Source organism: Macrobrachium rosenbergii, chromosome 44 (genome assembly GCF_040412425.1).
Source record: "Macrobrachium rosenbergii isolate ZJJX-2024 chromosome 44, ASM4041242v1, whole genome shotgun sequence".
Classification (NCBI taxonomy): domain Eukaryota; kingdom Metazoa; phylum Arthropoda; class Malacostraca; order Decapoda; family Palaemonidae; genus Macrobrachium; species Macrobrachium rosenbergii.
Genome location: NC_089784.1, coordinates 30,097,058 through 30,125,057, shown reverse-complemented (window position 1 = coordinate 30,125,057; position 28,000 = coordinate 30,097,058). Strand labels below are relative to the sequence as shown.

Here is a 28,000-nt window from a genome sequence, read left to right as displayed (position 1 = left end):
TTTGTCGCCGGTCGCGGAGGAAAGAAGTCGCCAGTCGCCGAGAAAGAAGTCTTGAAAGTATGGAGTCTTCGACACGGCGAGGGTGCCTGACGCTAAGAATTCTCCTCTTGGGATTGTTCTGTAAGCAAAATTAGTTAATCATTTTGTTATTTTAAGGAATCGATATAACAATGACAGAACAGACAACAAACAATTCTTTAGTGAGGTGAATGAATTAATGAGTCCTGATGTTACGTAATGAGACTACCAAGTAACGCTTGTCTAGTACGAGTCTGGAGAATAGAGCGGAGTTACGTGATTTGCAATAATTAGTTTTGAATTTGCTGGGAAATATTGTTTGTTGCCTAATAATTCATTTAAGCGACTGCACGAATTAAGGGATCTTTCCTAGATAGTGACCCCAAGTGCTTTCGGGGGTCGTTGCCTAGGACTAATATTTCTTTGGGGGTCATTATCTCTATGATATCAAGGAAAGGTAATGTAGGCCACTTGGAGTGACGTAATCGCTTTACACAAATGGATACAAGTTAATTCGGCGCTAAAATCAAGGCGAATTATTATCGCTGAAATTATAGGTCTATGGCTTGTATGAATGAACAGTTATAAACCCAACAAAAACAAAAAGTCTTCAGCATTATTCTGGAGAATCAAATTTGTTTTATGAGAGAGAGAGAGAGAGAGAGAGAGAGAGAGATTCACTTTAATTTCATGGTTTTGAAAACTCCGGTCATGAGTTTATCTCACGAAGAATAAAAATAATAATTTTTGTTTATAACTGAAATGTTCAAATTGTTTCTCCTGTGATGCAACATTACACATTTTCTAAAAAATGAAAATTTTATCATTCAGAATATTAGGTCTTAAGTGCCCGAATCAAGCAAACTTAACAAGGACGGTCTAATTTCACACAATGCATCATATAAGATACAAAAACTACGAAAGTGAGAAACTAACAAAGTGCAATTTCAGACGTCCAGCCAGGAAGAGCCTTCCCTGACAACACCGGTAGCTGTACGAACAGACATCCCTGCGATGACTTCACTCAAGATGCTGCTGCTCAGTAAGAATTTTAATTATCACCATAATCCTTATATATATATATATATATATATATATATATATATATATATATATATATATATATATATATATATATATATATATATAATATATATATTTAGACTTAACTATTGACTTTTATTTGGTCTAGTCGTCGAGTAAAGAACATGGACATGGAATAATAAGAAAGAATCTTAATTTTATTATTATTATTATTGCTCTTAGGAATCTTAATTTTATTATTATTATTATTATTATTATTAGTAGTAGTAGTAGTAGTAGTAGTAGTAGTAGTAAAAAATATCTATCCATTTAAAACTCTGCTAATTGCTACGTCATCATTTCCGGATTCATTCTTCCGACCTGCGGGCAAAAGAGTTTGTTTGTATATGTATGTATGTATGTACACTCGGCAAGGAAAATGAGGATACAGTTTTTTAAAATCTTCGGACATACATTGCTCAATAATGAGACATCTGGCAACTTTAGAAAGGGGAGGAGCCTCAATCTTATTGTGTTTGTTTTTTGCCTGACCTCCTAATCCTATTACTTTCAATCACATTCTACGGTTCTGAATTCATTGATACTTGAATGCAGTAGTAAGCTTTACAGTATTCGTTCAAGTTGTAATTTGCAGCGACAGTTCTGAGCAAAATAAACATTTTTCGACGTAACCTACCAAGTTAACCTTACACAAATGAATTTATGACACCACAATGAACGGAATGCTTGCATAATCGGAAACGTGAGCTTCCATAACGAAATCGAGTTAAATTTGAGCAATGTCCAACGAAAAACTTGGGGAACAATAAAGGAACGAATACAGTGTTATGATGAGAGAGAGAGAGAGAGAGAGAGAGAGAGAGAGAGAGAGAGAGAGAGAGAGAGAGAGAGAGAGAGAGAGATGCTGTTGTGTAAGCCTAGGCCTATATGTAGAGCTACTCATTTCATTATATTTTTTTCTTTTTAGAGGTTGAACGATACTATATTTGTATAGTATGTTTTAGCAATGGAGAGAGAGAGAGAGAGAGAGAGAGAGAGAGAGAGAGAGAGAGAGAGAGAGAGAGTTACTGTTGTGTAAGCCTAGGCCTATCGGTAGAGCTACTCATTTCATTATTTTTTTTCCTTTTAGTGATTGAGCGATACTATATTTGTATAGTATGTTTTAGCAATGGAGAGAGAGAGAGAGAGCGAGAGAGAGAGAGAAACTATGGCAACGTCAAGAAACATCCAGTTACTTGCGTTTTCCCGCCGAAGACCTGGCGATCTTCGGCGATACTCCGCACATCATAGAGAACGCTCTTGCGGATTTAAATAGATTTGGTCAACCTAACCTAGCTGTCACAACATTTACTGCCATTAATTCCAGCTGACCTTTAAACACCGTGAAATACAAATATGAATGTGTAAAAATTAAAATTATCATTACCTTGTATGATGATGCAATAATAAGCCTGTTCATAACGGAAAACGAGTAAATATTGCTGTTCTGATAAACAGTTCTACACCGAGATATTCATACACTATCTTTTAGATCTCTATGAACGAAGTCATCTGAGAAATTCTGATTACTTCGGACATGCATGGTGTTTTTAAGTATCTGAGCGTTTTTGTTTTGCAGATTTAACGTATACTCGTATGATATAATTTGCATTGTATTTTCATATTCTAGAGTAAATTTACCGAGATTATGTGTTTTCTGTAAGAAAAAAATTAAAATTCAATGAACGAAATCTAATGAAAACTGTATCTTCACTTTTCTTGCCGAGTGTACGTGGTTATGAGTTGTTGTGTACGTAAGTGCGTCGTACACAAAACCACATTGTTGACCTTTCACGTAGTCAATTGTTGAGAGCCGGCAGAATTAAGTTGTTGGCGCCAAAAGGACGCCGTCTCTGCACGCATGAGAGAGAGAGAGAGAGAGAGAGAGAGAGAGAGAGAGAGAGAGAGAGAGAGAGAGAGAGAGAGAGTACGTGGTTAGAAGTGGTTAGAATAACACCCCTCCGTTACTTTTTAAAAGTTAAATTCTAAGGCGGTTTTTATTGAAGTTTACAGTTGAACTAATATTGACATTACAAGATCACTTCTTAGGCTCAAGAGCCTTCTACATAAAACTACTTTTCTAAGTGAGATAACTAAAGTGACACAAAGCACAAAGGCCACTCTATTGTTTTTCACCTTCCACTATAAATGAATTATAATAAATCACAAGGTTTCCACCATCTTAGGGCAATTAATTTTACTTCCTGAATGTGTATATTGTATATTGCCTAAGGTTATCTCGAGCCACAGTAATGGCCATAGAGATATTATCTTCGGTCTACGAAAGATTTTGTGGTTAGCCCAAAGTGGTTTAACAGCGCATTAGAATGGCATGAATACTGCATAAATGTATTGTATTTTGTATTTTTCAGCCCTCATTTATCAAAGGCGAACTTTCAGTAGGCCAATTTTCAGTGTATTTTTCAATCTTCTTACCAGAGGCGAAATTTTAATAGGCCTGATATTCCCGCCCCGCGCCCCCTTCCCAAAAAAAAAAAGATTGTCAACAGCTCGACGGTCTTGCTAATTTATCATCGCATACTTATTGTAGACTAGTATACATACATTATCATCATCATGCTTACGGTATAAAAGTTACTCTTCCTGAAAATAATTCTGATGATGATATCTGAACAATACAAGGCCTCTGTACGAATTTGGTTTTTATGAGAAATACTAACAATCAGTATTTATTATTCTTATATATATATATATATAATTTTTTTTAAGGAACATCGTCGCCCACAGAGTGGGCGTGGTGATTTTGGGGGGAGGGGTGGCTGGAATAGCGGCTGCCAAGAGCTTGATCGAGAACAATTACACAGATTTCGTACTACTAGAAGCTGGTGGCTACCTCGGAGGGCGGGTGCGCACGCACAGAGAAGGTTAGTATCAAATGCTGGACACAACAAAGATTTTCCATTGTCTGGACGTCAGAATTGAAGAAAAAATAGTTTTTACGGTTACTGCACAATATTAACTATGGAACAGAGCTTTTTTTTTTTTTTTAAGTTAGCAGGAATAGAACAAAGAATTCTCGTGCCCAGACAATCGAACATAGCTTGCGCTGAAATTCGAAACAGCCCTCACTAGGTCTATTGTAAGGTGGTATATTTTAAAAACTCTCTCTCTCTCTCTCTCTTTCTCTTTCTCTCTTTAAGGAAACATCTTGGTGGAGGAAGGAGCCGAGTGGATCCACGGGGGTGAGAAGAACCCTATCTACCGCTGGGCGCGAAAATTCAATAAAGTGTCGCCTTATGTAACTGAAGATGATTACGGTGAGTAATTTTAGTTTTTCATTACGACTTTAGGAGTTTTTGGTTTGTGGAGAATTATTAATTAATATATGCTGAGCTACTAGGGCTGTGCGTACCACGGATGACTGGAAATTAGGCCTGCGATTTCCATGTTACAGACAAAGATTAACGCAGGCAGTTATTGTCACGATTACTTATTATCCCGCATCTTTCCTAGATAGTGACCCCAGGAAAGTTCGGGGGTCGCTATCTAGGACTAATATTTCTTTAGGGTCATCATCTTTATGATATGTACAGTCTTGTTTATGTTTTTGCGTTCATCCCAACGGGCTTGTACTAAACACGCCGCAAAGGTGGAGACATACGTGGTTAAAACCCTTGGGGGTCACTATCTAGGAAATATCCATTATCCCGAAAGGTTTGCAACCCAGGATTCATAATGGCCAGAGGATTACATAAGCTTGCGTACAATGGCCCGCCAGAGAGGGAATTATCCCTGTGGAGGGCTGCAAATAAAACCAAACAAAGTGAACATACGTAACACAACACTTATTTCCGAATACGTATTTATACACCGATTGACCTGAGCAGTGCAAACAGAATTTAGTACCATCAGCCACAACTAGTAGTCATATTGCAAGAACTACCCGTGGATTCGATCCTTTTTTCACTTAATTACTTGTGCTTTTATTTGTTTACTAATTTATTCATTCTACAACCTCAGACTGGAAAGTCGTGACACAGGACGGGACTCCGAGTGACCCCTCCAAGTACAAAGTGATCAAATTGATGGAAACCTGCATGGCGCAAGAAGTCATTGCTCAGTACAGGAACCATTCCTACGGCCACTGTTACCTCGACAGGTAAGCTCAGACGAGTGTTTCTGTGTCAGGTGAGTATTTCTTGTTCTTTGGCAGGTACTTAAACTGGGAACGTTTATTGTACAAGCCCCTCTGCGTAGAGACAAGAGTTTGTGCTAAGCAAGGTAAACCATCCGGTCAAATAGTTGACCATGTGTAATGGAAAAGGTCAGAGGTATTTTCCAGATGGCTACTTTATAACTAAAACGATACTTCAACATTGTATGAATATATCTCCATAACTAAAGGAAAATAACACAGTCATGCCCTATGTGGTATAACTATCACTTTAGTGACCAAGCAAGTTCACTTGCAGGTAGTGCTACGTAGATTGATAAATCCCCGTTAAGTACTATCAGCATTACCGTTTAAAGCAAGTTATACCACGGTAAAATTTTTAATCATTTATAAATCCAGGTAACCAGGCTCAATCACAAGCGTCAGTGCACCTCATGGGATGCACTGTAGGCATTACTAAAGGTTCTTTGCAGCGTGCTTTCGGCCCCTAGCTGCAATCCCTTTCATTGTACCTCCATTCATATCTTTCTTCCTTCTTGCTATCCACCCTCTCCTAACAATTATTTCATAGGGCAACTGCGAGGTTTACCTCCTGTTATAACTTTCAATCAAATCGACCTTAATACCGCATGCCTTAATTTTATATGCCACATATAAAATTAACAAGCAGTTTAAGATCCAGTACACACCAATTTGCAGAAAGGTACTTTTGACGTTTTCATCAAATACGTAAAATTTTTTTAGAAAGATCATTCTTAAATTGCAGATTCCCCTACGCTTACGGTAGAGGAACAGGAAGCAAGATCGGAAGAGCCTGGCTTCACCTCTTGGAACAGGTAAATGGTCACTAATGGGTAAATGTTAATGTAAATGTAATATGGAACTTAGGGCAAAGGCCAAGCGCTGGGACCTATGACATCATTCAGCGCTATCACTAATTAGAGAACATAGTGTTTACTGAATAACAACAGAAGCATATCGTGCGATTGGGACTTCAGAAGTTCAAACGAAAATGCAATGCATTACTACCTTAATACAATGCTCCTTGTATTTTAGTAATTTATATTTTTTTTATTGATTTATTTGTTACTTTATCTGCTTTTTTAATAACCAATCTCTTTCTGTATTTTCGATTACCTTCTGTTACAAATTTCTAATGAACACCATTTTCTTTAGATGCTTGAGTTTAAAGAGAGGTTGTTCCATATGAATAGGGCTCATCTGAATAATAATAATAATAATAATAATAATAATAATAATAATAATAATAATAATAATAATAATAATAATAATAATAATAATAATAATAATAATAATAATAAATAAATAATATTTAATATAATAATAATAATAATTCTGTTAATACAATATACACGTGTTGATTTTAAGTTTATTTTTATTTTTCTTCTTCTAGATAGTAAATTACGAAGAGGGTACCGATAGCTGGCTGGAAAGCTCTGCCCTGGATACTGGCCGGTATGCTAATTACGGCTTGAGCTTCCAGTGGAAAGATGGTTACGACACTTTCGTTAATTTCCTCAAGGTGCGTGTGTTGAGATTTCGTCATCTGAGCTACTGTAGATTGGAGAGAGAGAGAGAGAGAGAGAGAGAGAGAGAGAGAGAGAGAGAGAGAGAGAGAGAGAGAGAAATTTCATGTTTCTGTTATAAAAATAAATGTCTCTTGCAAAATGAAATAATTCTTGAATTCTGATAAATGGAAAGTTGTCAACTAGATTTAAACAGAGAGAGAGAGAGAGAGAGAGAGAGAGAGAGAGAGAGAGAGAGAGAGAGAGAGAGAGAGAGAGAGAGAGAGAGAGAGAGAATTTTCTTGCTTCTGTAATAATAATAAATGTCTCTTGCAAAATAAAATAATCCTTGAATTCTGGTGAATGAAAAATTAACTAAAGTTAAGCACACACCCACGCACACAGAGAGAGAGAGAGAGAGAGAGAGAGAGAGAGAGAGAGAGAGAGAGAGAGAGAGAGAGAGAGAGAGAGAGAAATAATTCATCCTTGAATTCTGATTAATGAAAAACTCAACGAGAGAGAGAGAGAGAGAGAGAGAGAGAGAGAGAGAGAGAGAGAGAGAAAGATTATTTATTTAATAAATTTATTACGCCCAAAGACGTCAAACAAAGTTACATATTAGCAGTTACTTACAGTACATCAGAAATCAACAGAAAAAATTACAGCATTGAATTATCAGTATATCAGTTACAAAAAATAACATATATGAGAGAGAGAGAGAGAGAGAGAGAGAGAGAGAGAGAGAGAGAGAGAGACCAACATAACCGTCTACTTCCAGGCCAACATCTCAGCCGACCTCGTCAGGTTATCGACACCTGTGTGTCGAATTACCTGGGACGAAGGCGGCTTCGGGCGAGACCAGGTCCTGGTCTCGACGAGAGGCTTCGACCAATCGACGACGTACCTAGCAGATCACGTGATCGTGACCGCGTCTGTGGGTCACCTGAAGGAACGTCACGCCCACCTCTTCCGGCCAGCCCTCCCGCCGCAGTTTCTGAAGGACTTATCTGTAAGCTGTCCGGACTTGATTTTCGAACTTAAATTGTTTTTTTATATCGGTGGTTTTCTGTGATATATTCAATCTTTTGATGTCTATGACTTCGTTTAGGAAGGGTGTCTATGATATTTATAAAAGGAAAATTAGATATAATAGGAAGTAAAGGTACTTAAAGATATATGTATAAAAATTAAAAGTATATGTATAAAAATTAAAAATATATGTATATAAATTAAAAATATATGTATATAAATTAAAAATATATGTACATAAATTAAAAATATATGTATGAAAATATTCAATTAAAAATATGAATAAAAAATTTCATCATGATAAAAGCTACAAACTAAACCGTAAGGAAAAATTACACAACTTTATAAAATGAAATAAACTAAACTAATGCTTATAAAAGCTTTAAAATTCCATGTCAAATCTCTTTTTCGAAGGGTATCGAGCTGGGAGTGGTGGACAAGGTCCAAATGGGATGGGCAGCGCCCTGGTGGGGCATGAGGCCTTTGTGGATTATGATACTTTGGACGGAATTCAATCTTCCTCTTGATATGGTAGGTTGATTTAAGGAGAATATATTTGTAAGGCTTATTAGTCGTTTTTAAATACTGCTTTAATAAGTAATGTTCATATGTTGCTATTTTTGTTGCGTTCAATCGACAATCGTCAAATGTACCGGGTGGGATGATAACTCCACTTTGCTCAATCATTCTTCATTTGATTTAACATAACTGAAGCTGTCTGTAGGGATTCCCCAAGGTTCTTTGTGGCGTCCCTTTAGCCCTTAGCTGCAACCCCTTTCATTTCTTATACTGTACCCCAGTTCATGTTCTCTTTCTTCCACCTTACTTTCCACTCTCTCCTAACAATTGTTTCATAGTGCAACTGCGAGGTTTTCCTCCTGTTGCACCTTCAAAACCCTTCTACTCTCAATTTCCCTTTCAGAGCTGAATGACCTCAAAGGTCCCAGCTCTTGGCCTAAATCTATTTCACTGTATGCAAGTCAACTGATTTTCTGAACATAATACATAAGAGTAAACTGCTTAAAACCTTTTTGTGCATTTTAACCTCTCTCCCGTAGGAATGGATGTACGGCGTCGTTCAGGTCATGAGTGTGCACCAGCTGGAAAGCGTTGTGCAGGTGTTCGTGACAGGACGTCACGCCACAGCCATGGAAAACCTGCCGGAGGAGATCGTTCGGGAACACCTTCGTAGTTTGCTTTCAAACGTCACGAAAAGAGAAGTGCCCAAACCCACATTCTTCAGAAGGTGAAAGAATTTCTCTTTGTGGAATATTTGTCTTTTCCTATGTTGTTTTTTCCAGTTCATTGCATTTTTAATTTTTTTATATATATCTGAACGGAAAATAGGCTCTGAAATAATAGCTATGTATATTATTCTACCTATGCATATGGTTTTACCTATGCATATGGTTCTACCTATGCATACGGTTCTACCTATGTACATGGTTCGCTACCTATGTATGCAGTTCTGCCTATGTATAAGGTTCTCTACCTATGTATACGGGACTATCTATGTATGCTGCTCTATCAAAAGTACATCACTAATCAAAAATTAATAGTCACAAATAGTTTTTCTGTAAAATCTTTCGCGTCAGTGCACCTTACGTGGTGCACTGTAGGCATTACTTAAAAGTCTTTGCAGCGTGCCTTCGACCCCTAGCTGCAACCCTTTTCATTTCTTTTACTGTACCTCCGTTCAAATATTCTTTCTTCCATCTGACTTTCCACCCTCTCTAACAATTGTTTCATAGTGCAACTGCGAGGTTTTCCTCCCGTTACACCTTTCAAACCTACCTACTCTCAATTTCCTTTCCGGCGCCGAATGACCTCATAGGTCCCAGCGCTTGGCTTTTGGCCTAAATTCTATAATCAATCAATCAAAACTGTTTCGCAAGACTTACCATGTAATTCCTTTCACGCTTAGTTACGGCAACCCTTCATTAAACATTAGAGGACTATTATATATTTTTCTTTTTTTCGCTTTCAGGACTCAATGGGGACTAAATCCCTGGACCCAAGGGGCGTACTCGTCCTTCGTCACGGTGGAGGGCGACCAAGCGGGACTTCGTTCAAGGATACCATTCCAAGTCCCACTCGAAAATTCCAGTGGGAAAAAGGTGAGAGCTTAGGATGTTCACAAATCAAAATAGGTTTTTTTTTGTTTGATCGATTACAAGTGTTCACGGATGAATAGCTGTGTGTATTGGGTGTGTTCTGCCAGAGAGGGAATCATCCCTGTGGAGTGCCGTACATAAAACCAAACAAAGTGAAAGTAAAAGTGAAATTGGAAGACTGCAGTATCTGCAAAAATACAAAACAAAGAAAAATGGTATATACTGCAGTTTTCCCTTGCCTTACTACTGATTTTGCAGATACTGCAAATGGGGCCCCCTAAAATACTCGTGGAAAGCATCGAAGAATCTTTCTGAAACTGCAGTAACTTGTGTATTAGTGTTTCACGAGCCCAAGAGGGAGTTTTGTTGACCGAATTTCAACATTTAAAAGTAGACGAAATAACGTCGATTCAAATTAACGCTTTTAACCACAATATCCACGTAAAAGTGTAATCTAACAGCCCTTAGCACAGATTTCGGCAGAAAAACCAAACAGGATTTTTATTCAAAGCGGCACCAGTTTAGCACTGATGTAAATAAATGGTTTGAAAATAAGAACCCAACTCCTTTATGTAAACGCGTACTTGGGTGAACTACATACTTAATAACATGATCTCTATATGGCAGTATCAAGTTAGATTTACATGAAATTTAACTATTAAATGTGTTCCAGGCCTGGAGGATTACCTCGCCGAGGTAAACCATAGGCATGTTTCATTCAAATTTGCTTGTATGTAATTTGCAGGTTGTGTTGTGGGCAGGGGAACACACCCACAATACCCACTACAGCACCGTGGACGGAGCCATGGACTCGGGACTAAGGGCAGCCTCAGAGGTTCTGGGTCTTCTGAGAGCGAAGGGACGATTTTGAATTCGAAATTATAGTAGTAGTAGTAGTAGTAGGCGGGATGCGCCTTTGAAACGGCTCCCTTGCTCGTTCTGTTTAGCAGTGCTACCTCAGCTTATACACACAAGAAGCGAAATACATTTTTTTTACTAGAATTTTAGGTAACGAACAATGTATATTGTAGAAAGAATTTTATTTTCATATAATAAAGTATGGTATATAAATATTCTGTTTTGTATGATAGAATATCGTATGTTTGTGAAATATACTATTTCTACCGTCTGTTAGAATAATATATTTTTAAAAAATTAGTTTGTCTTTTCTTTATTGGTAAATCATTTAGGGCAAAAGTAAAATTCAATTTTTTAGACGTGTTAAACTTGCATGACCCTTATTCGAGAAAAGTATGAAAACTTCTTACTATGCCGATATAATTTTATGTTCTAACATTATACGCAAAAATAATTAACGTTATTTGTATTAAAAGATTATTTTGAGCAAAGAACTGCACTTCAGTTTCGTAACATTTACTATTAAGAAATATTTCGAAAATTCAGCGAGCCTCTCAACAGTAATATAGCAAACAGCGAGCATACTTCGATGCTTGTTCACAGACATAAATAAATGCACATATAAACGGATTCTGCAGACTGCCGCTCAAAAGACAGTTAATCAAAATGTTCATAATGAAATAAATACTGAAAGGTAGTTTACAACTCTGCGTAGTTAGCGAATACAAACAGAGATGTAGAATACTATATTAATTATTAAGGGAATGCTTGATGTAAGGAATCCAAATGAACTACTTAGTATACAGCAGCGTAGGTGGTTGATTTTAGACTGAGCTGGCCTCATGCCAGTACGAGCCCTTGCATTGTGGCTTCCTTAAGTACATTAAAGTGTTAAAAGCCATAAGAGGCCTGGCTTGGACCTCTGGTCTCCACAGCCCAACCGAGACGAACAGCACCAGAGTAATGACCAAGGTCAGGGCTTAAGATATGACAGCATACCGTTAAGAAACCCTTCGCGTCAGACGAGCAAGGTCTGGCTAACACTTGGAAAGGAATCGCAAGTTCTCCTAAAAGAATTGTTTGGGTTTTCTAACTTGTAGGAGAGCTGCCAGTACCAGGCATAAATTAATATATTAGCAAATTTTCACAGAAAGGTGTTCAATTTTTATTGCCATCGTCATCCGAATATATAAATGACAAAAAAGCGTAACTGGCAACTTAATGGCCAAGCGGAGTACTCATCATCTCATTTCTCAACGAGGTTGATTGAGTGAACGAGAGAGAGAGAGAGAGAGAGAGAGAGAGAGAGAGAGAGAGAGAGAGAGAAAGAGAGAGAGAGAGACTATACAATCTCAGATTCTCAGTCTGGCAAGTGAAGTAGCCAAGAGTGATCCATGTCAGACCATTTCGAAGTGCGTAGGGGAACATAATAATAAAACTTAGTATAAATTACGGACTAATCATCTGAACTAACATAGTACTAGTGAAGTGGAGTGTATGATGTGATTTGATTGTTACAATTAACAGTGCTTCCGAGATAACACAAATTCGATGGAACATAAAGGTAAGGATGTTTTTAGTTCCTTAATATTGTGGCATATTATATCGTGAAAGCGAAACAGTAGATTGGTCTTATGTTACAACGGTTAGCTACGGAGACGATGACAGGACAAGTTAAATATAGAAAATACTCCATGTGGCAAGTGACCGATGAAACACATCTCTCTCTCTCTCTCTCTCTCTCTCTCTCTCCACTAGTGTTCTCCACTAGCGTTAGCCCATCTTAAGATCTGCAAGGTTTCTTTCATGGCTTTCCACTTTTTCTGACATCACTGATACGGCTTCATACACTAACGAAAAAGTGTAAAGATTAATCTGTCAAAGAATTTAATCACGTCTTACAAATCTTCCACAATTCACAACCTTCCACAATTCAGGTTATAAAAATGATAAGATATGTCGGAGAAGGGTTGGGAGTTGGGAGCGAGGAAGGTAGATAACGCTTATCGGATTTGGAATATAAAATTTAGGCACAAGGCCAAGTGCTAGACCTATGAGGTCATTCAGCGCTGAAAGGGAGATTGAGAGTAAAAAGGTTTTAAAGGTGCAACAGGAGGAAAACTTCGCAGATGCACTGTGAAATAATTGTTAGGAGAGAGTGGAAAATAAGACTGAAGAAAGAGGATATGAACGGAGATACAGTTAAACGAATGAAAGGGGTTACAGCTAGTGGCCAAAGGGACGCTGCAAATAACCTTATCATTTGAGAGAGCTATAGGGTTTAGTACCATATTCTGAAACGGTGATATAATCTGTTAAAATTATACCAACACTGCATTTATAAATACGACCAACAATTAAAGCACCCAATAAAAATCCGTCTGTACAAACCAGAATCGATACAATCTAGCAATTATAGCTGCCAGATCACAATCAGCATTAAAAGTACAAAAGGGAATAAAAATACTTGAGATAAGATCAAGGCAGCATTGAACCACGGTCTCACGGTCTAGACCTAGACTCAACTGACAGGTAAGGGATTAGGAAGTAGAGAACAGTCTGAGCCTTTGGCTTGCTGTGAACCTGTCTGAGGCCTTTTGCTTGCTTTGAACCTATGTCTGAGGCCTTTGGCTTGCAGTGAGCCTGAGTCTGAGGCCTTTTGCTTGCTGTGAACCTATGTCTGAGGCCTTTTGCTTGGTGTGTACCTATGTCTGAGGCCTTTTGCTTGCTATGAACCTGAGTTTGAGGCCTTTTGTTTGCTGTGAACCTGAGTCTGAGGCCTTTTGTTTGTTGTGAACCCGAGTCTGAGGCTTTTTGTTTCCTGTGAACCTACAGTATGTCTGAGACCTTTTGCTTGCTGTGAACCTGAGTCTGAGGCCTTTTGTTTGCTGTGAACCTGAGTCTGAGGCCTTTTGTTTGCTGCGAACCTGAGTCTGAGGCCTTTTGAATGCTGTGAACCTGAGTCCAAGGTTTTTTGGTTGCTTGGAACCTATGTCTCTGGCCAGTATATACAAACTCGCCAAAATGGATCATTTCTGCCCTGCAGGTGGACTGATTGTCGCCAGTGATAAGGTGGGCATTGCTGATTAAAGTGGCTGATTAGGGTCAAACAGGGTTAGACTGTCACTGATCATTAGGAGGACTTTGCTGATTAACATTTGTGATTAGATTGATCTTGACAGCTAATTAGTTTTGATTGATGGCTATTTTAAGAGTGGGCTATTGTTTATTTATGTATATATCCATTTTGCACTTTTTTGACTGACCCTTACTCTTGAAACAGAGCAATGAAACTATTTCCAGGAACTTGTTGGAATCCATTATGATTCAGTTGACCTTGGAGAAGAACCTAAATATAAGCCAAGGATTTTCTTCTTTTGACCCTGTAATAAATCATATGTTCCAAAAGGATTTGAAAGACAGAATTAAGAGGATTACCAACAGGTAGATTTCGATGTTAATCCGTTGGCCATTCTGTGACCTCCTAATTTTTTTGTATTCCCTTAGGACTTATACCCACCATATATATATGTCCTTGTCTCTGTAGGATATATCCTTAGTTGCTGTGACCATGTCTTGGTAATATGACGAAAGTACTTAGCATCTCAATTGTTTAACTTTTCCTTCGTGGCTGTAACTTTGTTCATACATATATATATACTTATACATATACACATACATTATATATATGTGTATATATATACATTATATATGTATATTGTAATATATAGTTTCCCTATCACAAAGTGGTTCCCCCAATAAAGTAACAAGGAAACCACCACACTCATAATTTAACTGCCAATTCAATGACCTACAAAGACAGCTCATCAGCCTTATGTCGAACCCACTGACATTTCCATTCACCTTCAACTGAATAGCCTATACTCCATGGATTCTTGGATATTAAGACCTTTCCTTTCTAATATCTCTTCCACCTTTCTATCCAGCAATTTCTATTCCTCTTATCATATCTGGAGTTTCCATATTCTTGATACTTTCAATAATATTCTTACACCGTATATACTATCAAAACAACACACTTTCAAATTTTTCTTTTCATCTGCGTACAGTATCCAAACTTCACTTCCATGGAGGGGGAGTTGGCTCAACGATCCCTTCATACATTCCCTCCTTGGCTCCTGTAGACATTCAAAATCTTCCCCAATATTTCTTCAGTTATTCTGTAACTTGCGTCTTCTTCCAGCCTAATCATTGTCCGCGAAGTTCAACTCTGAAATACCTATATACACTAAACTGCTTTCTTTTAACATTCTTCTCTCCATCTCATTGACTTTTACTCACCCTCATAATGCTAACCTTGCTTTAACAAACACTTAAACTTTCCACCCCTGCAAACACTTTCAAACTCTCCCACTAATCTGCGCCAATGCCACTTTAACAATCTCAACCAGCATTTTGCCATCTGCAGACATTAGCCTCTTACAAACGCCACTTACGAACTATTTTCTTATCTCGCAGCCTTCCGCTGAAGTTTGTCCTTCCTTTGACTTTTCGCACTACCAAAAATACTAAACAGCAACACAGACTAGACAAACTTATATCAGATTTAGTTTTGTGCGAAAATTAACTACCGATATTCGATAGTATGCCACATCAATATGGGGTACAAAGGATATACAGTTATTAGAGGGCCTACTGTTTACCGCCGATAAACAACTGGTGCTTCGTTGCAGGGTGGTTTATTACAATAATGTTGCATGGACGCTTTTAAGAAACACAAAAGAAATACCAAATAAAGGGGAACAGGAATAATAAACCAAATTATCATTTACCTTGCTTGTCCAGTTGAGTCACCGCTTGCTTCTTATTCCTGCGACCAGTCACCAAATTCCTGCAGAATTGTTTCTTTGAGTTTCGTTGATGTTCACGAAATATCACTCATGTTTTGTACGGTATCAAATGGTCGTTTACGAGCAGCCTTCACACCTTTTCGTTGTAGAAATCCACCACCCTGTAAGACTCGGTCAGTCTACTGTTAACAGTTTGGTGTTTCCGAGTTCTTGCAGAAATGGCCGGTCTTGATGGAGTTGAATATTTCTCTACTCTTCCTGACCTTACCTGCCTTCTCTGTCATCTATTTATTTATTACTTTTTGTAGTTTACTTACATGTAAGTCAGGTAAACATCGCGACTGGTAAAAAATATATATTTATCGAAGGTACCAAGCTTTAGTCTATATCACGGTGCAGAAAGAACCCGTGGTCTTTATACATCCCAAGACGTAAATTACTGCACATCTTATCGGCCTAATTCTGCCTTCTGTCATTTTTCTCCAGTTCATTTACATGCCAATGAGGTAAACATTGTCACTCTAGAAAATATGTTTTATTTACCGAACGTACACGGCTTTAGTCTATCTACACCCCAAACGTAAGTATTCCCATTACAGCACGGCTTATCGACCCAATTATCCACGTGTTCGCTGAATAACGCCCATTGAGCCCTCGTGTTCTCTTTAGATTTTGTATCACTTTATACAGACCGTATCATCTGCTACTTTCATACATTTATTTGTCTTAAAATGATCTCCCAATTGTCCAGGTTTGGACAAAAGATCCACTCCTGGTAAAGAAATATATTTTCTTAGCTAGGAAGTTTTCTAACCACGAGCACCACGTATACGACCATACACTCTGAGCTACAGTTTGAAACTGTCAGAAATGAGAAGCTTCAAGAAGCAGGTGAATTCGCAGACACTACCCCGTTAATGAGGCGGTTACTTAGTTACTAAAACGAACTTAAGAATAAAATGAAGTAAAAAAAAAAAGTAGAATGTTTTATCTGCCGAAAATGAATAATTAAGGATATGTTACAGACGCAGAAAAACGCAATACATATCTGAAATATAATACATTCATAGCGTTCATTGGCATAATTGGATAAATCGTTGGGTTTTTTATCCGAGGAACAAGGCCACGTAAAAAAATATATAGATAACCTTAAAAAAACTATAGTCAAACTCTTGATGAAAAACTCGTACTACTATGTTTATTCTTAATTGACCGGGAAAATATTCAGCTGTTACTTTTTTTTTTTACTGTGAGTATCAAAATTTTCAGAGTTGGTCTCCAGTTCGTCAGAGGAAAATCAAGGTGTTTATTTGTCAGTAACACTGAAATATTGATATAGATTTTCGTCGAAGTGTTCATCATTACGACTGTTGTATAGGCCAATGTATATATATTTATGTATTTATATAGGCCTATACCATTCCTTATAATGAAGGGAATTATAAGTATTTCGTATAGGCAAATATATATATATTTATTTATATACTAGGCCTATACCATAGCCTATACCATTCCTTATAAGGAAAGGAATTATAAGTATTTTCCTGGTGCTTTTTTTGCTATTTACTACATTTACTCTTACCTGACTGATTATAACACTTTCACCAAAAAATATAAGAAAGTACTGGGCATATAAGGTTTGGGCAAGGGAAAATACGAATAAGTACTAACTTCCAGTGAATGGATATAGGTCTAACAGACAATGAAGGTCATAGCCACTCAAGAGAACTTTTTTTTTTTTTTGTATTTTCAGATGACCCTTCACAACCACCTCATCCAGCCGACATCGTAACTGGGAATTATGCAGGATGGTAGGTTCCACAATTAAATTAACACAGTATGTACCTAAATGTAAATATATACATATAGACATATATAACAGTACATATATCTTTTACAGGAATATTAATCTCACCAGTTAAATGTTAGAGAATGTAACGCATACGCGAACTCCTTTACATATAAGTATATTGATCATAACTTTAAAACCAAACAAATATAATAATACAGTTTCATAAAAAATATTGGTAAACTAACTGTTTTCTAGTTACTGCAGGAAAACTATGGATGGTTACAGCAAAGTTAAATAAGGTTACAATATCAACAATGAGAAGTTCATTCCTTTTTCTCGATTTTGTAGCAATATCCTTTTTGTTTTTTTTGATTGAAGGAAAAATTCAGCCGTTGAGAAAGAAGTGATTGTCATAGGAGGAGGCGTGTCTGGTCTGACAGCAGCCAAGACGCTGATAGAAAACAACATTACCAACATTTTGCTTCTCGAGGCTGACAGCAGAATCGGAGGGCGAGTCCGGACTTACAGGCAAGGTTGAAGTCTTTGGAGTCGTTTTTAAAATGAAATGAAGATATATTAGTGTTCCCTGAGTATACTGAAATGTTGTGCATACAATTAGCTATGATAAGACTGCAAATAAGACTGATAATATTTGTTAAATTTTATGGTAATATTTATTTATCTTTATGGTACTGTTTATCTAGTCGAACGGATGGGCGAAGGCTCAGTCAAGAAGGCCAGATTAGGCCTATGATTCCAATTCAGCTCTATCTTGGCGAACCCGAAAATATCAAGCCGATAATAATACCCTACTATTCAATAAGTGAAAAATTATTACACAGCCTTTAATCAGTCATTCAATCATTTTCATTCAATCAAGGAAACCTGTCAGTGGAAGAAGGGGCGGAATGGATCCATGGAGGCGAAAGGAACACACTCTACCGACTGGCCAAGGAATTACAGGCAGTAGTTCCCTGTGTGCCTGATGATGCCTGGGGTTGGTATAGTATTAAGCATGTTATCTTTATGGCCTGTTAAGCTTTGTTAAGACTTTTTTAGTGTTTGTGGTAGTATTCATAACCAATATTTAGTAATGATGGTGATGATAATGAATTAAAATCCCAAAAGAGACGAAAGCTCTTGAAAAAAAAAAATACATTCAGGATTCACCTCTTTGCAATCTCCACAAAAACATTACCACAGACTTAACCAGTAGGTTTAGAGACTTTTTTCACGTACAGACGAAAGAGTGGTGACCAATAACGGCCACAAGAGCGACCCATCGAAGTTCGAGGTAGTAGAGGACCTCATGGAGGAAGCGGACACGAACGGAATTCTCGAGCCTTACTATCACACTGGTTACGGCCAGTTTTACCTCGACAGGTAATTTATATATACATATAACTGTTTAAAAGGGTCGTTCTGGTTATTTTTTCTAGTTACCTATATAGCTTTTCGTGGTTTTATTTATTTGTTTATTTATTTATCAGGTTTTGTATGTGCATGTTGAATGTTTTTGCATGTTTAATATCGTACATAACATGATATATTGCTGATATGTTCATGTTATGTTATTTGAAAAGTTAACGGCTATAAATTACACTGATTGTGATAAAAATCACTGAAAAAATATGACAAAATACAATAGATCTTCACAAATAACTGAATACATTAACCTCCAATTAACCATTAATTGTTAACAACATTACATGCCACAGAAACATGCTTTAAAATAAGACGGCCTTATGCCATCACGGGCACTTGTTCTTGGGCAGCAGGTAACTGTGTTAATGTGTAAAAGTTACTAGACAACTCAAACGGTTCCCATCTTATCGCAGATCCGCCAGACAACACAAAAGGCACAATGGTACGTACCTAACGATCCTTTAGAAAACTTCAGTGGTGATCCATTGTCAATCCAGCTTAGAAACTTAATCTAACCTTTGTGTTTATATTTAGTATACTTGTGTTATCTATTTGTTTATTATGTGGGGAGAATGATTCATTTTCCTCTTGTCATAATTCAGGAGGCCCTTCCCAGGGGCTGCCTACCTCGGGGAAGCCCTGAGAACCATCCCCCAGGGGAAGAGGCCCTCTTTGAGACACCCACCCAGGTGAGAGGTCCTGTTAAAGAATTATTCCAATAGAATTATCAGAAGCAAGACGTCTGCAAAAGTAGATCTAGATATTCGACTATTTGCCCACTTTGACAGAGATCTTCTATTAGAAGAGTCTTCATCAAGGGACATAGCATACTTGGAGGAACTGAGTTCCTTCTTTCTGCAGAGCCGGTCTTCTAGATTATTCCGACAGAATTACCAGAAGGAAGACATCTGCAAGAATACATCTAGATATGTGACTATTTGCCCGCTTTGACAGAGATCTTCTATTAGAAGAGTCTTCATCAAGGGACATAGCATACTTGGAGGAACTAAGTTCCTTCTTTCTGCAGAGCCAATCTTCTAGATTATTCCGACAGAATTACCAGAAGGAAGACATCTGCAAGAATACATCTAGATATATGACTATTTGCCCGCTTTGACAGAGATCTTCTATTAGAAGAGTCTTCATCAAGGGACACAGCATACTTGGAGGAACTGAGTTCCTTCTTTCTGCAGAGCCAATCTTCTAGATTATTCTGACAGAATTACCAGAAGGAAGACATCTGCAAGAATACATCTAGATATCCGACTATTTGCCGCTTTGACAGAGATCTTCTATTAGAAGAGTCTTCATCAAGACATAGCATACTTGGAGGAACTGAGTTCCTTCTTTCTGCAGAGCTAGTCTTCTAGATTATTCCAACAGAATTACCAGAAGGAAGACATCTGCAAGAATACATCTAGATATGCAACTATTTGCCGCTCTGACAGACATGTATTAGAAGAGTATTCATCAAGGGACATAGCATACTTGGAGGAACTGAGTTCCTTCTTTCCGCAGAGCCGGTCTTCTAGATTATTCCAACAGAATTATCTTCTGGTGTCCCTCTGGAATCCCTCTGGTGTCCCTCTTCGAACTCTGAATGATTATCTTCCGTCATCAACGCTTGGAACGAACACTCGTCCTCCTTCAGTTCAGTTCTAGCCTATTTTTCAGTTTCCTTTGCCATGGAATATGGAAATATCTGCGATATCTCCCGGTTTTAGAATGTCTTCCAGTCCATATCCTAGCAAGATGCAAAGTAAGCATCGTGCAATGCTGACCAAATACTCTTGCCATCTCCAAGCTTAGTTTTTAAAACTGACACTAGATTCGGGATCTGAAGGAGCGAGCTTCTAGAGCTAACGTCTTCATTCCAGGGAAGATTCCGAAACGGGCTTCACGGCTCGGCTCCGAAGGATTCTTCTCCTCTTCAGCTCCTGGAAACGTTGAGTCCTTCGGAAGGATCGAGCTCTCGTCGAAGGTCTTTTCGGAAATTCTCTTCAACTCTCCACCTCCAGTCCAATATTCTCCTCTCAGCCTGATGTACGACAGTCTCTCTATTTTTCGATAAATTTTCCTAAAGTTTATTGAAGGAAATATTTCGTGTTACTGATCCTGCTTTATACACGTAGTGATATGATCTTTCATAAAGATTTTTCGATGTTCTTCATTTTCTTTCGCTTTGTTTAGTTTTCACGTTTTGCTTTCATTAGACGACTTCAAAGGATCCTGGAGTAGTGAAGATGTCTTATAAATATAACTTGCTTGACCTTGAGAATTTATGAAGTGTTTAATTAACCGCATGTGGTAACTATGAACCACCTGCATTACGAGAGGGGAAGGGGAGGGGAAGGTGAAGGGGAAAGGAATGGGGAGGGGAAGGGGAGGGGGTAAGGGAAGGGAAGGGAAGGGAAGGAGGGGAAAGGGAAGGGGAGAGACACGCAGACACAAAAAGGCAGCCAAGGAAATTAATATAATAGATGACTATTTAAATATCATGAGCCTGTTTCCTACAGACTATGGACACACCTTCCCGGATATACTGCTGTATGCTGGATAATTATGGGAAAAATTTTTAACTGTATTTAGCATTTTATTAATTAACTTATTATTATTATTATTATTATTATTATTATTATTATTATTATTATTATTATTCAGAAGATAAACCCCTATTCATATGGAAGTAGCCCACCAAAGGGGCCATTGACTTGGAATTCAAGCTTCCAAAGAATACGGTGTTCAGTTGAAAGAAGCTACAGAGGATAATACGAAATGCAGAAAGAAGAGATCAGTTATTAGAAAAGGAAATAAGATAAATTAATAGATTAATAAATAAACAGATAAGATTATAAGTAAGTTATAAATCATTGCATTAACTCATGTTGCCATTTTTCCCATGTCGTATTTAAGGGAACTCTTAAGATCAAGAAATGACCAATGAAAAGGAGGAAGGAGTTTTCCTGTTCATTAACTTAACAATTTTCTAATTCTCTTTTTCCTCCCAGATTTCCTAAAGTGTACGGCAAGGGCTGGGACTCGACCTTGGGTCAAGCATGGCTACACCTGTTGGAAAAGGTAAATAAATATATAAATATATAAATAGAATTATGTGATATTAATAGTTGGCATTATTGTGGAATTCGGGAAATAACTCTTAATAACTTTGTTTATAATAAATAACAGTAATTATGGCATAAATAAAACATCAGGATCATCTGTGGCTTGCTATATGTCTGGAGATCTATTGACATAGATTGTAATACCTGTAGAAAATGGAGTATGTAAACTCACAGGTACAGTCACTCAAAAATGTTTTCCAACATGTTCCAGAAGTTCTCGTTCACCTAATAACAATTTATTCGCTTTATCTATACAAGGAAATGTACTTTTTTTTTTATTCGATTTTGGTTATAAATCATACGGTTACGATATAAAAAAATTGTGAGTGAAAAACCCGTATTACGAAAAATAACGAAACATTTTGAAAAATTTCGCTCATGATGGTAGGGAAAGAATCAAATAAAAAGCTATAAATAGCCATCCATTTAATCCTTATGGGAGTAAATTCAAAGACTTTCTTTTTCTTGCATAAATAACCCAATGGAAAAGTATAGAGAGAAAATCTGTTAACACCCAATGGACACTTAGTGGCAGAGAGAAAGAGAGAGAATAAATGGATGGATGGATGTATGATATTTAGGGCAAAAGCCCAGGCACTGAGGCCAAGAAGGCCATTCAGCGCGAGAGAATAAATGATTAAATAAAGGAATTACAATAATGATAGAGAGAAATAAAAATCGGTTTAAGGGAAACGGGAGGTAATTTCTCTGACGCAACCGTCGTGTCAGTGCTGGTTTCATGCGCTTACGACGGAGTTGCCAGATGTCACTATTATAAACTGTTGTCCGACAAGTTTTGAAGTATGTTGCAAAGCATTTTTGAGTGACTGTACGTGAATCAACACACTCACAGTTTTTGACAAAACCAGCATAGATCTCATATATATAGATATACGATAAACACGGGTATGTAGGCGCAAACACGGAAGCGAATTACTAATTTGTCAAAGTTATCGCCTTTCCCAAAAACAGCACAATGTTTAAAGGGTTCCCAAGCGAATACTCTCATGATTAAATTGTTCTTAATACCAAGGCAGTTCGTATAATGATGCCTAGTTTACTCGTACATGAGATTTGATTTTTATGAAACTTAGGCTGTCCAGCCCAGCACCGGGGCACTTCCAGCCAATCAGCGCTTAAGACAGCGAAAAACTTACGGTGTTAGAGTGATTGGAGAGCAAGATAAATGGATGTTGAAAATAAAAGTGAGACGAAGTACAAGCGTCCAAAGGTAGAACTGGGGGAATATCCCACAGTTGAACTAAGAAATAGCAGTTAGAGAGGTTGGATAGCACGACTGAAGAAGGGAACGTCGGTAAAGTGAAGGGATAAAAAGTGAGCGCAGCTAGGGGTCGAAGGGACACTACAAATACCTTTTATCAATGCCTACAGTGCATCACATGAGGCGCAATGGTACTACCACCCTTATAAGGATATCCTCACTGACGTTTCCTCTGTGTTTCCAGACAGTGAATGCAGAAGAGGGCACGAACAACTGGCTCGACATGTCTGCCCGAGATGCTGACCAGTACGTGGCCAAAGGTCAGGACCACCACTGGAGGGATGGATTTGACACCGTCGTCAAGTACCTTCAGGTATATTTCGACAAGACTCAGGTCACGTGGTTACGATTTTCTATTCTTTATGGTTCTCTGTGTTCCTGGGACGATTTGAGTCCTTTTGGCGAAGTGGTTCTTGATGTCGGATCAGTTTGCTTTCATAGGTGACCGTAAATGAGTGGATTTTGATAGTTTTTTGGTTGTGACCATAAATGAGGTTTGTTTAATACAGTTTTTTCTTTGCTAAAGCCATGATTTTTACTTTACCATCTGAGTTAAAAGTAAATTGCTTTTATAAACTTGAATTTCTCTCTCCTACATCAACAATCAGTGTTGGAACCACGACTCCTCACAATCCATGGTGTGACGTCATTGTCTTAAATACATGGTTTTTGTTGCTAAATCAATAGCCCACGAAATAGGCACATAGTTTACGAATAGCTGATTACTTTGACATGAGAGAATGTAGGTGATGACGACTCAATAATTCATTATAAATTGTCATAGAATGAAAGTTAAGTCACTCCTTACTTAATACACTGATCAATTAAATTCATTCTGCAGGTCTCGTTCGCGTTAGCCTTCGCCTTAAAGGTGATGAAATGAAGTCAAAATGTCTATCGAAACTAAAAGAGAAAATAATTGCCTTACCGATTCTGCCTAATTGTCGTAATAAATTCCCTCTTCCGGTTCATCCTCCAAACTCTGAAGCCGAGGATGAAACTGCACTAACTGATTAATATGCATAAGAGCCACATGAACAACAAGCTTGTATTCGGCTTCCCTTGCATATGCCCTGCATCATACCTTTCTTGACCAGGGACGCTGTTTTCTTTGTGATGCTGAATCGAACTGGCCTTAGGGCAATAAGGTCTTGCTTAAATGGCAGAACTGTATGACCTGATCTCTGGAAAACCCGGGTCATCAATTCGTGGTCTTCAAAGACCATACTTCTCAGTTCCTTTGGCGTAATGCACTAGAGTATTATTTAACTAGTCCGTAATCTTTGGTGTAAATATAAAACAACTTCGTATAAAGGCTAATCAACCACAATAAAGGACCAATAACTTTAACGTTTCTTCCTCTGCATACGTCAACTTTTAATCAGTATTTTTTTAATGGTGACTCATAGGCCTACCCGATAGGATTTGGTTTTTCCCGTTGTCAGTGACAGCCGAAGCTCGCCTTTCGCGGGGAAACTGTTTGAAAGCGTATGTTCGTATCCTAGGAAAAATACAAAGCACTTTTTTGGTATTTTTGCAAAAATACTTATGCCCGTCGATATGAATTTCACTTTTCCATATTCAAATTCAGCATTGACGTTCCAGGAATCCATTCCAGACGAAGTCATTCGACTGTCATCTCCAGTTTGTCAGATCTTCTGGGACCAGGATGACGGACAAGGCGTAGGGAAGGTTCTCCTTGTGACCAACAATGGCCGCAGCTCCTACTCCGCTGGGCGTGTCATCGTTGCGATTTCGGTGGGGTACTTGAAGGAAAGACACCAGCACCTCTTCCGTCCTCCACTTCCGGTTTCGCTCGTCAAAGACTTGAATGTAAGATGATATACGATGCTTTCGCATTTTGGACTAGAATTACCTTCAATTGATCAAAGGGTGTGAATGGTATAGTTAAATAGTACTTATAAAATGCGTATTTCTGATAGACTCAATTTATACTAAAATAATATAGTGCTATAAAACCAGTTTTGGAAGGTTAATACCAGCAAAGTCGGTAATTATAGTTTTTAATTATATTTATTAGATACGAAAGTGTCCCATTTCAACCAAATGCGGTTATACTTTTTTGTTTTATTTATTACTTCCTTTTTTTGCAAATAGTCCATAGAACTGGGCGTGGCCGACAAAATCCAAATTGGTTGGGAGGAACCGTGGTGGGGCTCAAAGGATCCTTTGTCCTTGGTCATCCTCTGGAAAGACAGGAATCTTCCCAAGGATATGGTAAGTGCTTGTGGCATCTGTGACATTTTCACATAAGGGTTTGCTTACTTATAGAAATGGTCTTTTACTGGTATAAGATTCAGCTTAGTAGCTTGAAATGGAATATTGTGTAATAACTCATATAGTCTCTGCTGTCTTCAATCAGTTAAAACTGTCTCATTCAGTCTGATAAGCATTGCTAGCTTACGCAAGGTAGGCCTAACCTATATGGTCTCTTGCACAGAGCTGGTTATCTCATGACCATTTGGTAACGTGAGTCAAGCATGCTTCTTCTGGGTTATCAGCTCAATTGCCTTATCCAAATAGACATATTATCACTTGTACGAGTAGTTTATTAATTCCCGTAGGCTCTGCTACTTCCTATAAGTTGTACTAGTAAAGTTATTTAAATATATCAGGCAGACTAACATAAACAGAGACAAGGCAGTTTACGTTCACGGTTTTAGTACCTGATGGTAGACGGGACCTACTGATTTTCAACGTAACAGGCAAAATATACCATTGTGTACAGTATAGTTCTTAAAAGGGATCAGTAGGTCCCGCCTACCATCAGATTTTCCTTTCCTCTCTGTTACTTTATCTGTAACTCATTTGCTTTGGTGTCCTTAAATCCTTATAAATCTTGTTTGTGTTGGGGGGGCTGGGGCAGTTGAAAACGGCGGACACAGGTGCCGCAGACGAAAACAAACCTTACCTTTCCTGACCTAATCAGACGTTACCTTCCTAACTTGGCTTAGGGCGCCGTGCCATAACCTGGCGGGTAGGGGTGGGGGCGGCTTGCCTCACCCACCCTGGACCCCTAAGTAACACTGACTATCGGAAACATGGACTAGATTTCCGCTCGGGGGTAGCGTTAGAGCCTGTGCCCGTCGTTCTGCAAACTAACCGCATGGAGTTACTTGCTGGTAGCCTACTGCTTAAAACGTAACCGAAAACAAAAGTATTTCCAGAAGAGCTACAGATCCCAGAATCATTTTGTCGATTACCGACGACAGTAACAACTACTTACATTTGGCTAAAATCACCTCTCTCCAAAGTATAGTTTAAAATGCTCCAAACACAAACAAATCACAGACATCTGGTGGTCATCTGTGCAAGTAACAATTTCAAGATAAAGAAAGACCTCAAGAAATGAATTTCACCCCAAAAGGAGTGGCTCTATGGCATCGTGCAAATCTTCAGCGTGAACCAGCACCCTAACGTCCTGCTGGCATTCGTAACGGGAGGAGAGGCGAAAGTGATGGAGAGACTGCCGAAGGATTTGGTGAAGCGGCATCTGATGCACCTCCTGGCGACGACCACCGGAATCAAGGTTCCTGAACCGATTCTCTTCACCAGGTTTGTTTTTTTATTTTTTTTTTATTTTTTTTTTTTTTTTTAGTTCGATGGGTTTTGAGTGACTGTGAATATAACTTTTTTTTTTATTAAATTGCGTTTTAAATTATATATATTTTTATCTGTCTGAAATCAGTTATAACTGTACCTAAAAAACTACAAAGTAAGAAAAGCGTAAGGAATCAATATAATGAAATGGCTCATACTAAAAAAAAAATTGAAATCCTCTTACGATGTTGTCCTTTACAGGAGCCAATGGGGTCAGAATCCATGGACACGAGGTTCCTACTCCTCTTACGTCACCGTCGAGGGCGACGGGAATGGCCTTCATAAACGTCAAAGACTTGGGATGCCTCTGAACAACTCCTTAGGAAAGACAGTAAGTAATAATACTGATATTATTAATTCAGGGTCTACTTATCACATTCAAGCGATACGTACATAAACTAATTTTCTTCTTCTTGTTATTATTATTATTATCATCATCCAGGTGGTGTTCTGGGCAGGTGAACACATCCATAATACAAGGTACGGCACTGTTGACGGAGCAATGGAGGTGGGAGAACAACAGGCAAGAAGACTTATAAGAAAAATGAAAGAAGAGTGCGGTGACCATAACAACAGCAAATCTGCTCGTGTGGTGAATGGTAACAAGTGATCAACATTTTTGCCCTTTATATTTTAAAAAATATCCAAATATCCTACAGCTTAAATAATATCATGCTATATGATTTTTAGATCTTATTTACGTTATAAATACGTATTATATTCTGTTTTTATTACTTTTTAACTGATTTTATGGTTTCGGTGCTATTTTTACAAACTACCGGAGAATAGCCACTATAAAAAACGGGAATCTTGGAATAGTTCGATATCCATTTTCTTTATTCAAACTGTTAAGGTATACTAAAGGATTCCTGACATTCAGTCGAAATTTAATAGACTGGTATCATTTATTTATGAAGACGTTTCTATATATTTTTTCATACGGGATTATTTTTGTAATGCGTTCTGACAAATGTTTCATAAAGGACAAACTCATATTCTTGTACGTGATAATGATGTGAAATTTTGACAAATACACGATATATAGACAAACAGTGGATGTTATATCCTTTCAGTTTTACAACGATCATTGCAGCGTATGAGTATGTTTAATCAGTTTAGAAGTCGAATTTCCACCTCTAAACTGGGAAATGTAATTGCTCTTCCAAGATTGGAAATTGTGCAGA

General features: G+C 37.9%; 2 protein-coding genes and 1 long non-coding RNA gene across 3 annotated transcripts in view; 2 read left to right on the top strand and 1 right to left on the bottom strand.

Annotated features, from left to right (window-relative positions):
• LOC136829486 (uncharacterized) overlaps positions 1–16,437 on the bottom strand; it is a 28,884-nt gene extending 12,447 nt beyond the window's left edge. Inside the window, exon 1 of the long non-coding RNA XR_010850403.1 lies at positions 15,557–16,437. This is a non-coding gene — a long non-coding RNA (uncharacterized lncRNA). The remainder of the gene's footprint in view (positions 1–15,556) is intronic.
• Positions 2–11,063, top strand: LOC136829153 (spermine oxidase-like). The gene is made up of 12 exons (XM_067087477.1): positions 2–120; positions 970–1,060; positions 3,832–3,986; positions 4,263–4,379; positions 5,083–5,221; positions 6,003–6,072; positions 6,651–6,779; positions 7,541–7,771; positions 8,206–8,322; positions 8,850–9,037; positions 9,779–9,908; positions 10,651–11,063. The coding sequence occupies exons 1-12, from the start codon at positions 60–62 to the stop codon at positions 10,774–10,776; spliced, it is 1,554 nt and encodes a 517-aa protein (XP_066943578.1). The 5' UTR covers positions 2–59; the 3' UTR covers positions 10,777–11,063.
• On the top strand, positions 12,012–27,866 carry LOC136829482 (spermine oxidase-like). Its single transcript, XM_067088225.1, has 12 exons — positions 12,012–12,327; positions 17,328–17,385; positions 17,745–17,899; positions 18,247–18,363; positions 18,608–18,749; positions 21,800–21,869; positions 23,380–23,508; positions 24,801–25,028; positions 25,314–25,433; positions 26,584–26,771; positions 27,018–27,147; positions 27,259–27,866. Exons 1-12 carry the CDS (start codon positions 12,315–12,317, stop codon positions 27,424–27,426), a joined length of 1,518 nt encoding a protein of 505 aa, XP_066944326.1. The 5' UTR covers positions 12,012–12,314; the 3' UTR covers positions 27,427–27,866.
• The last annotated feature ends 134 nt before the right edge of the window (positions 27,867–28,000 follow it).

Bases quoted from the DNA above. Each gene is read 5' to 3' on its own strand.
- LOC136829153 (XM_067087477.1), top strand. From the start codon at position 60: ATGGAGTCTTCGACACGGCGAGGGTGCCTGACGCTAAGAATTCTCCTC. The intron at 5,222-6,002 runs GTAAGCTCAGAC...CTTAAATTGCAG, and splicing joins GGCCACTGTTACCTCGACAG to ATTCCCCTACGCTTACGGTA. The intron at 9,038-9,778 runs GTGAAAGAATTT...TTTCGCTTTCAG, and splicing joins AAACCCACATTCTTCAGAAG to GACTCAATGGGGACTAAATC.
- LOC136829482 (XM_067088225.1), top strand. The intron at 25,029-25,313 runs GTAAGATGATAT...TTTTGCAAATAG, and splicing joins CGCTCGTCAAAGACTTGAAT to TCCATAGAACTGGGCGTGGC. The intron at 26,772-27,017 runs GTTTGTTTTTTT...TGTCCTTTACAG, and splicing joins GAACCGATTCTCTTCACCAG to GAGCCAATGGGGTCAGAATC.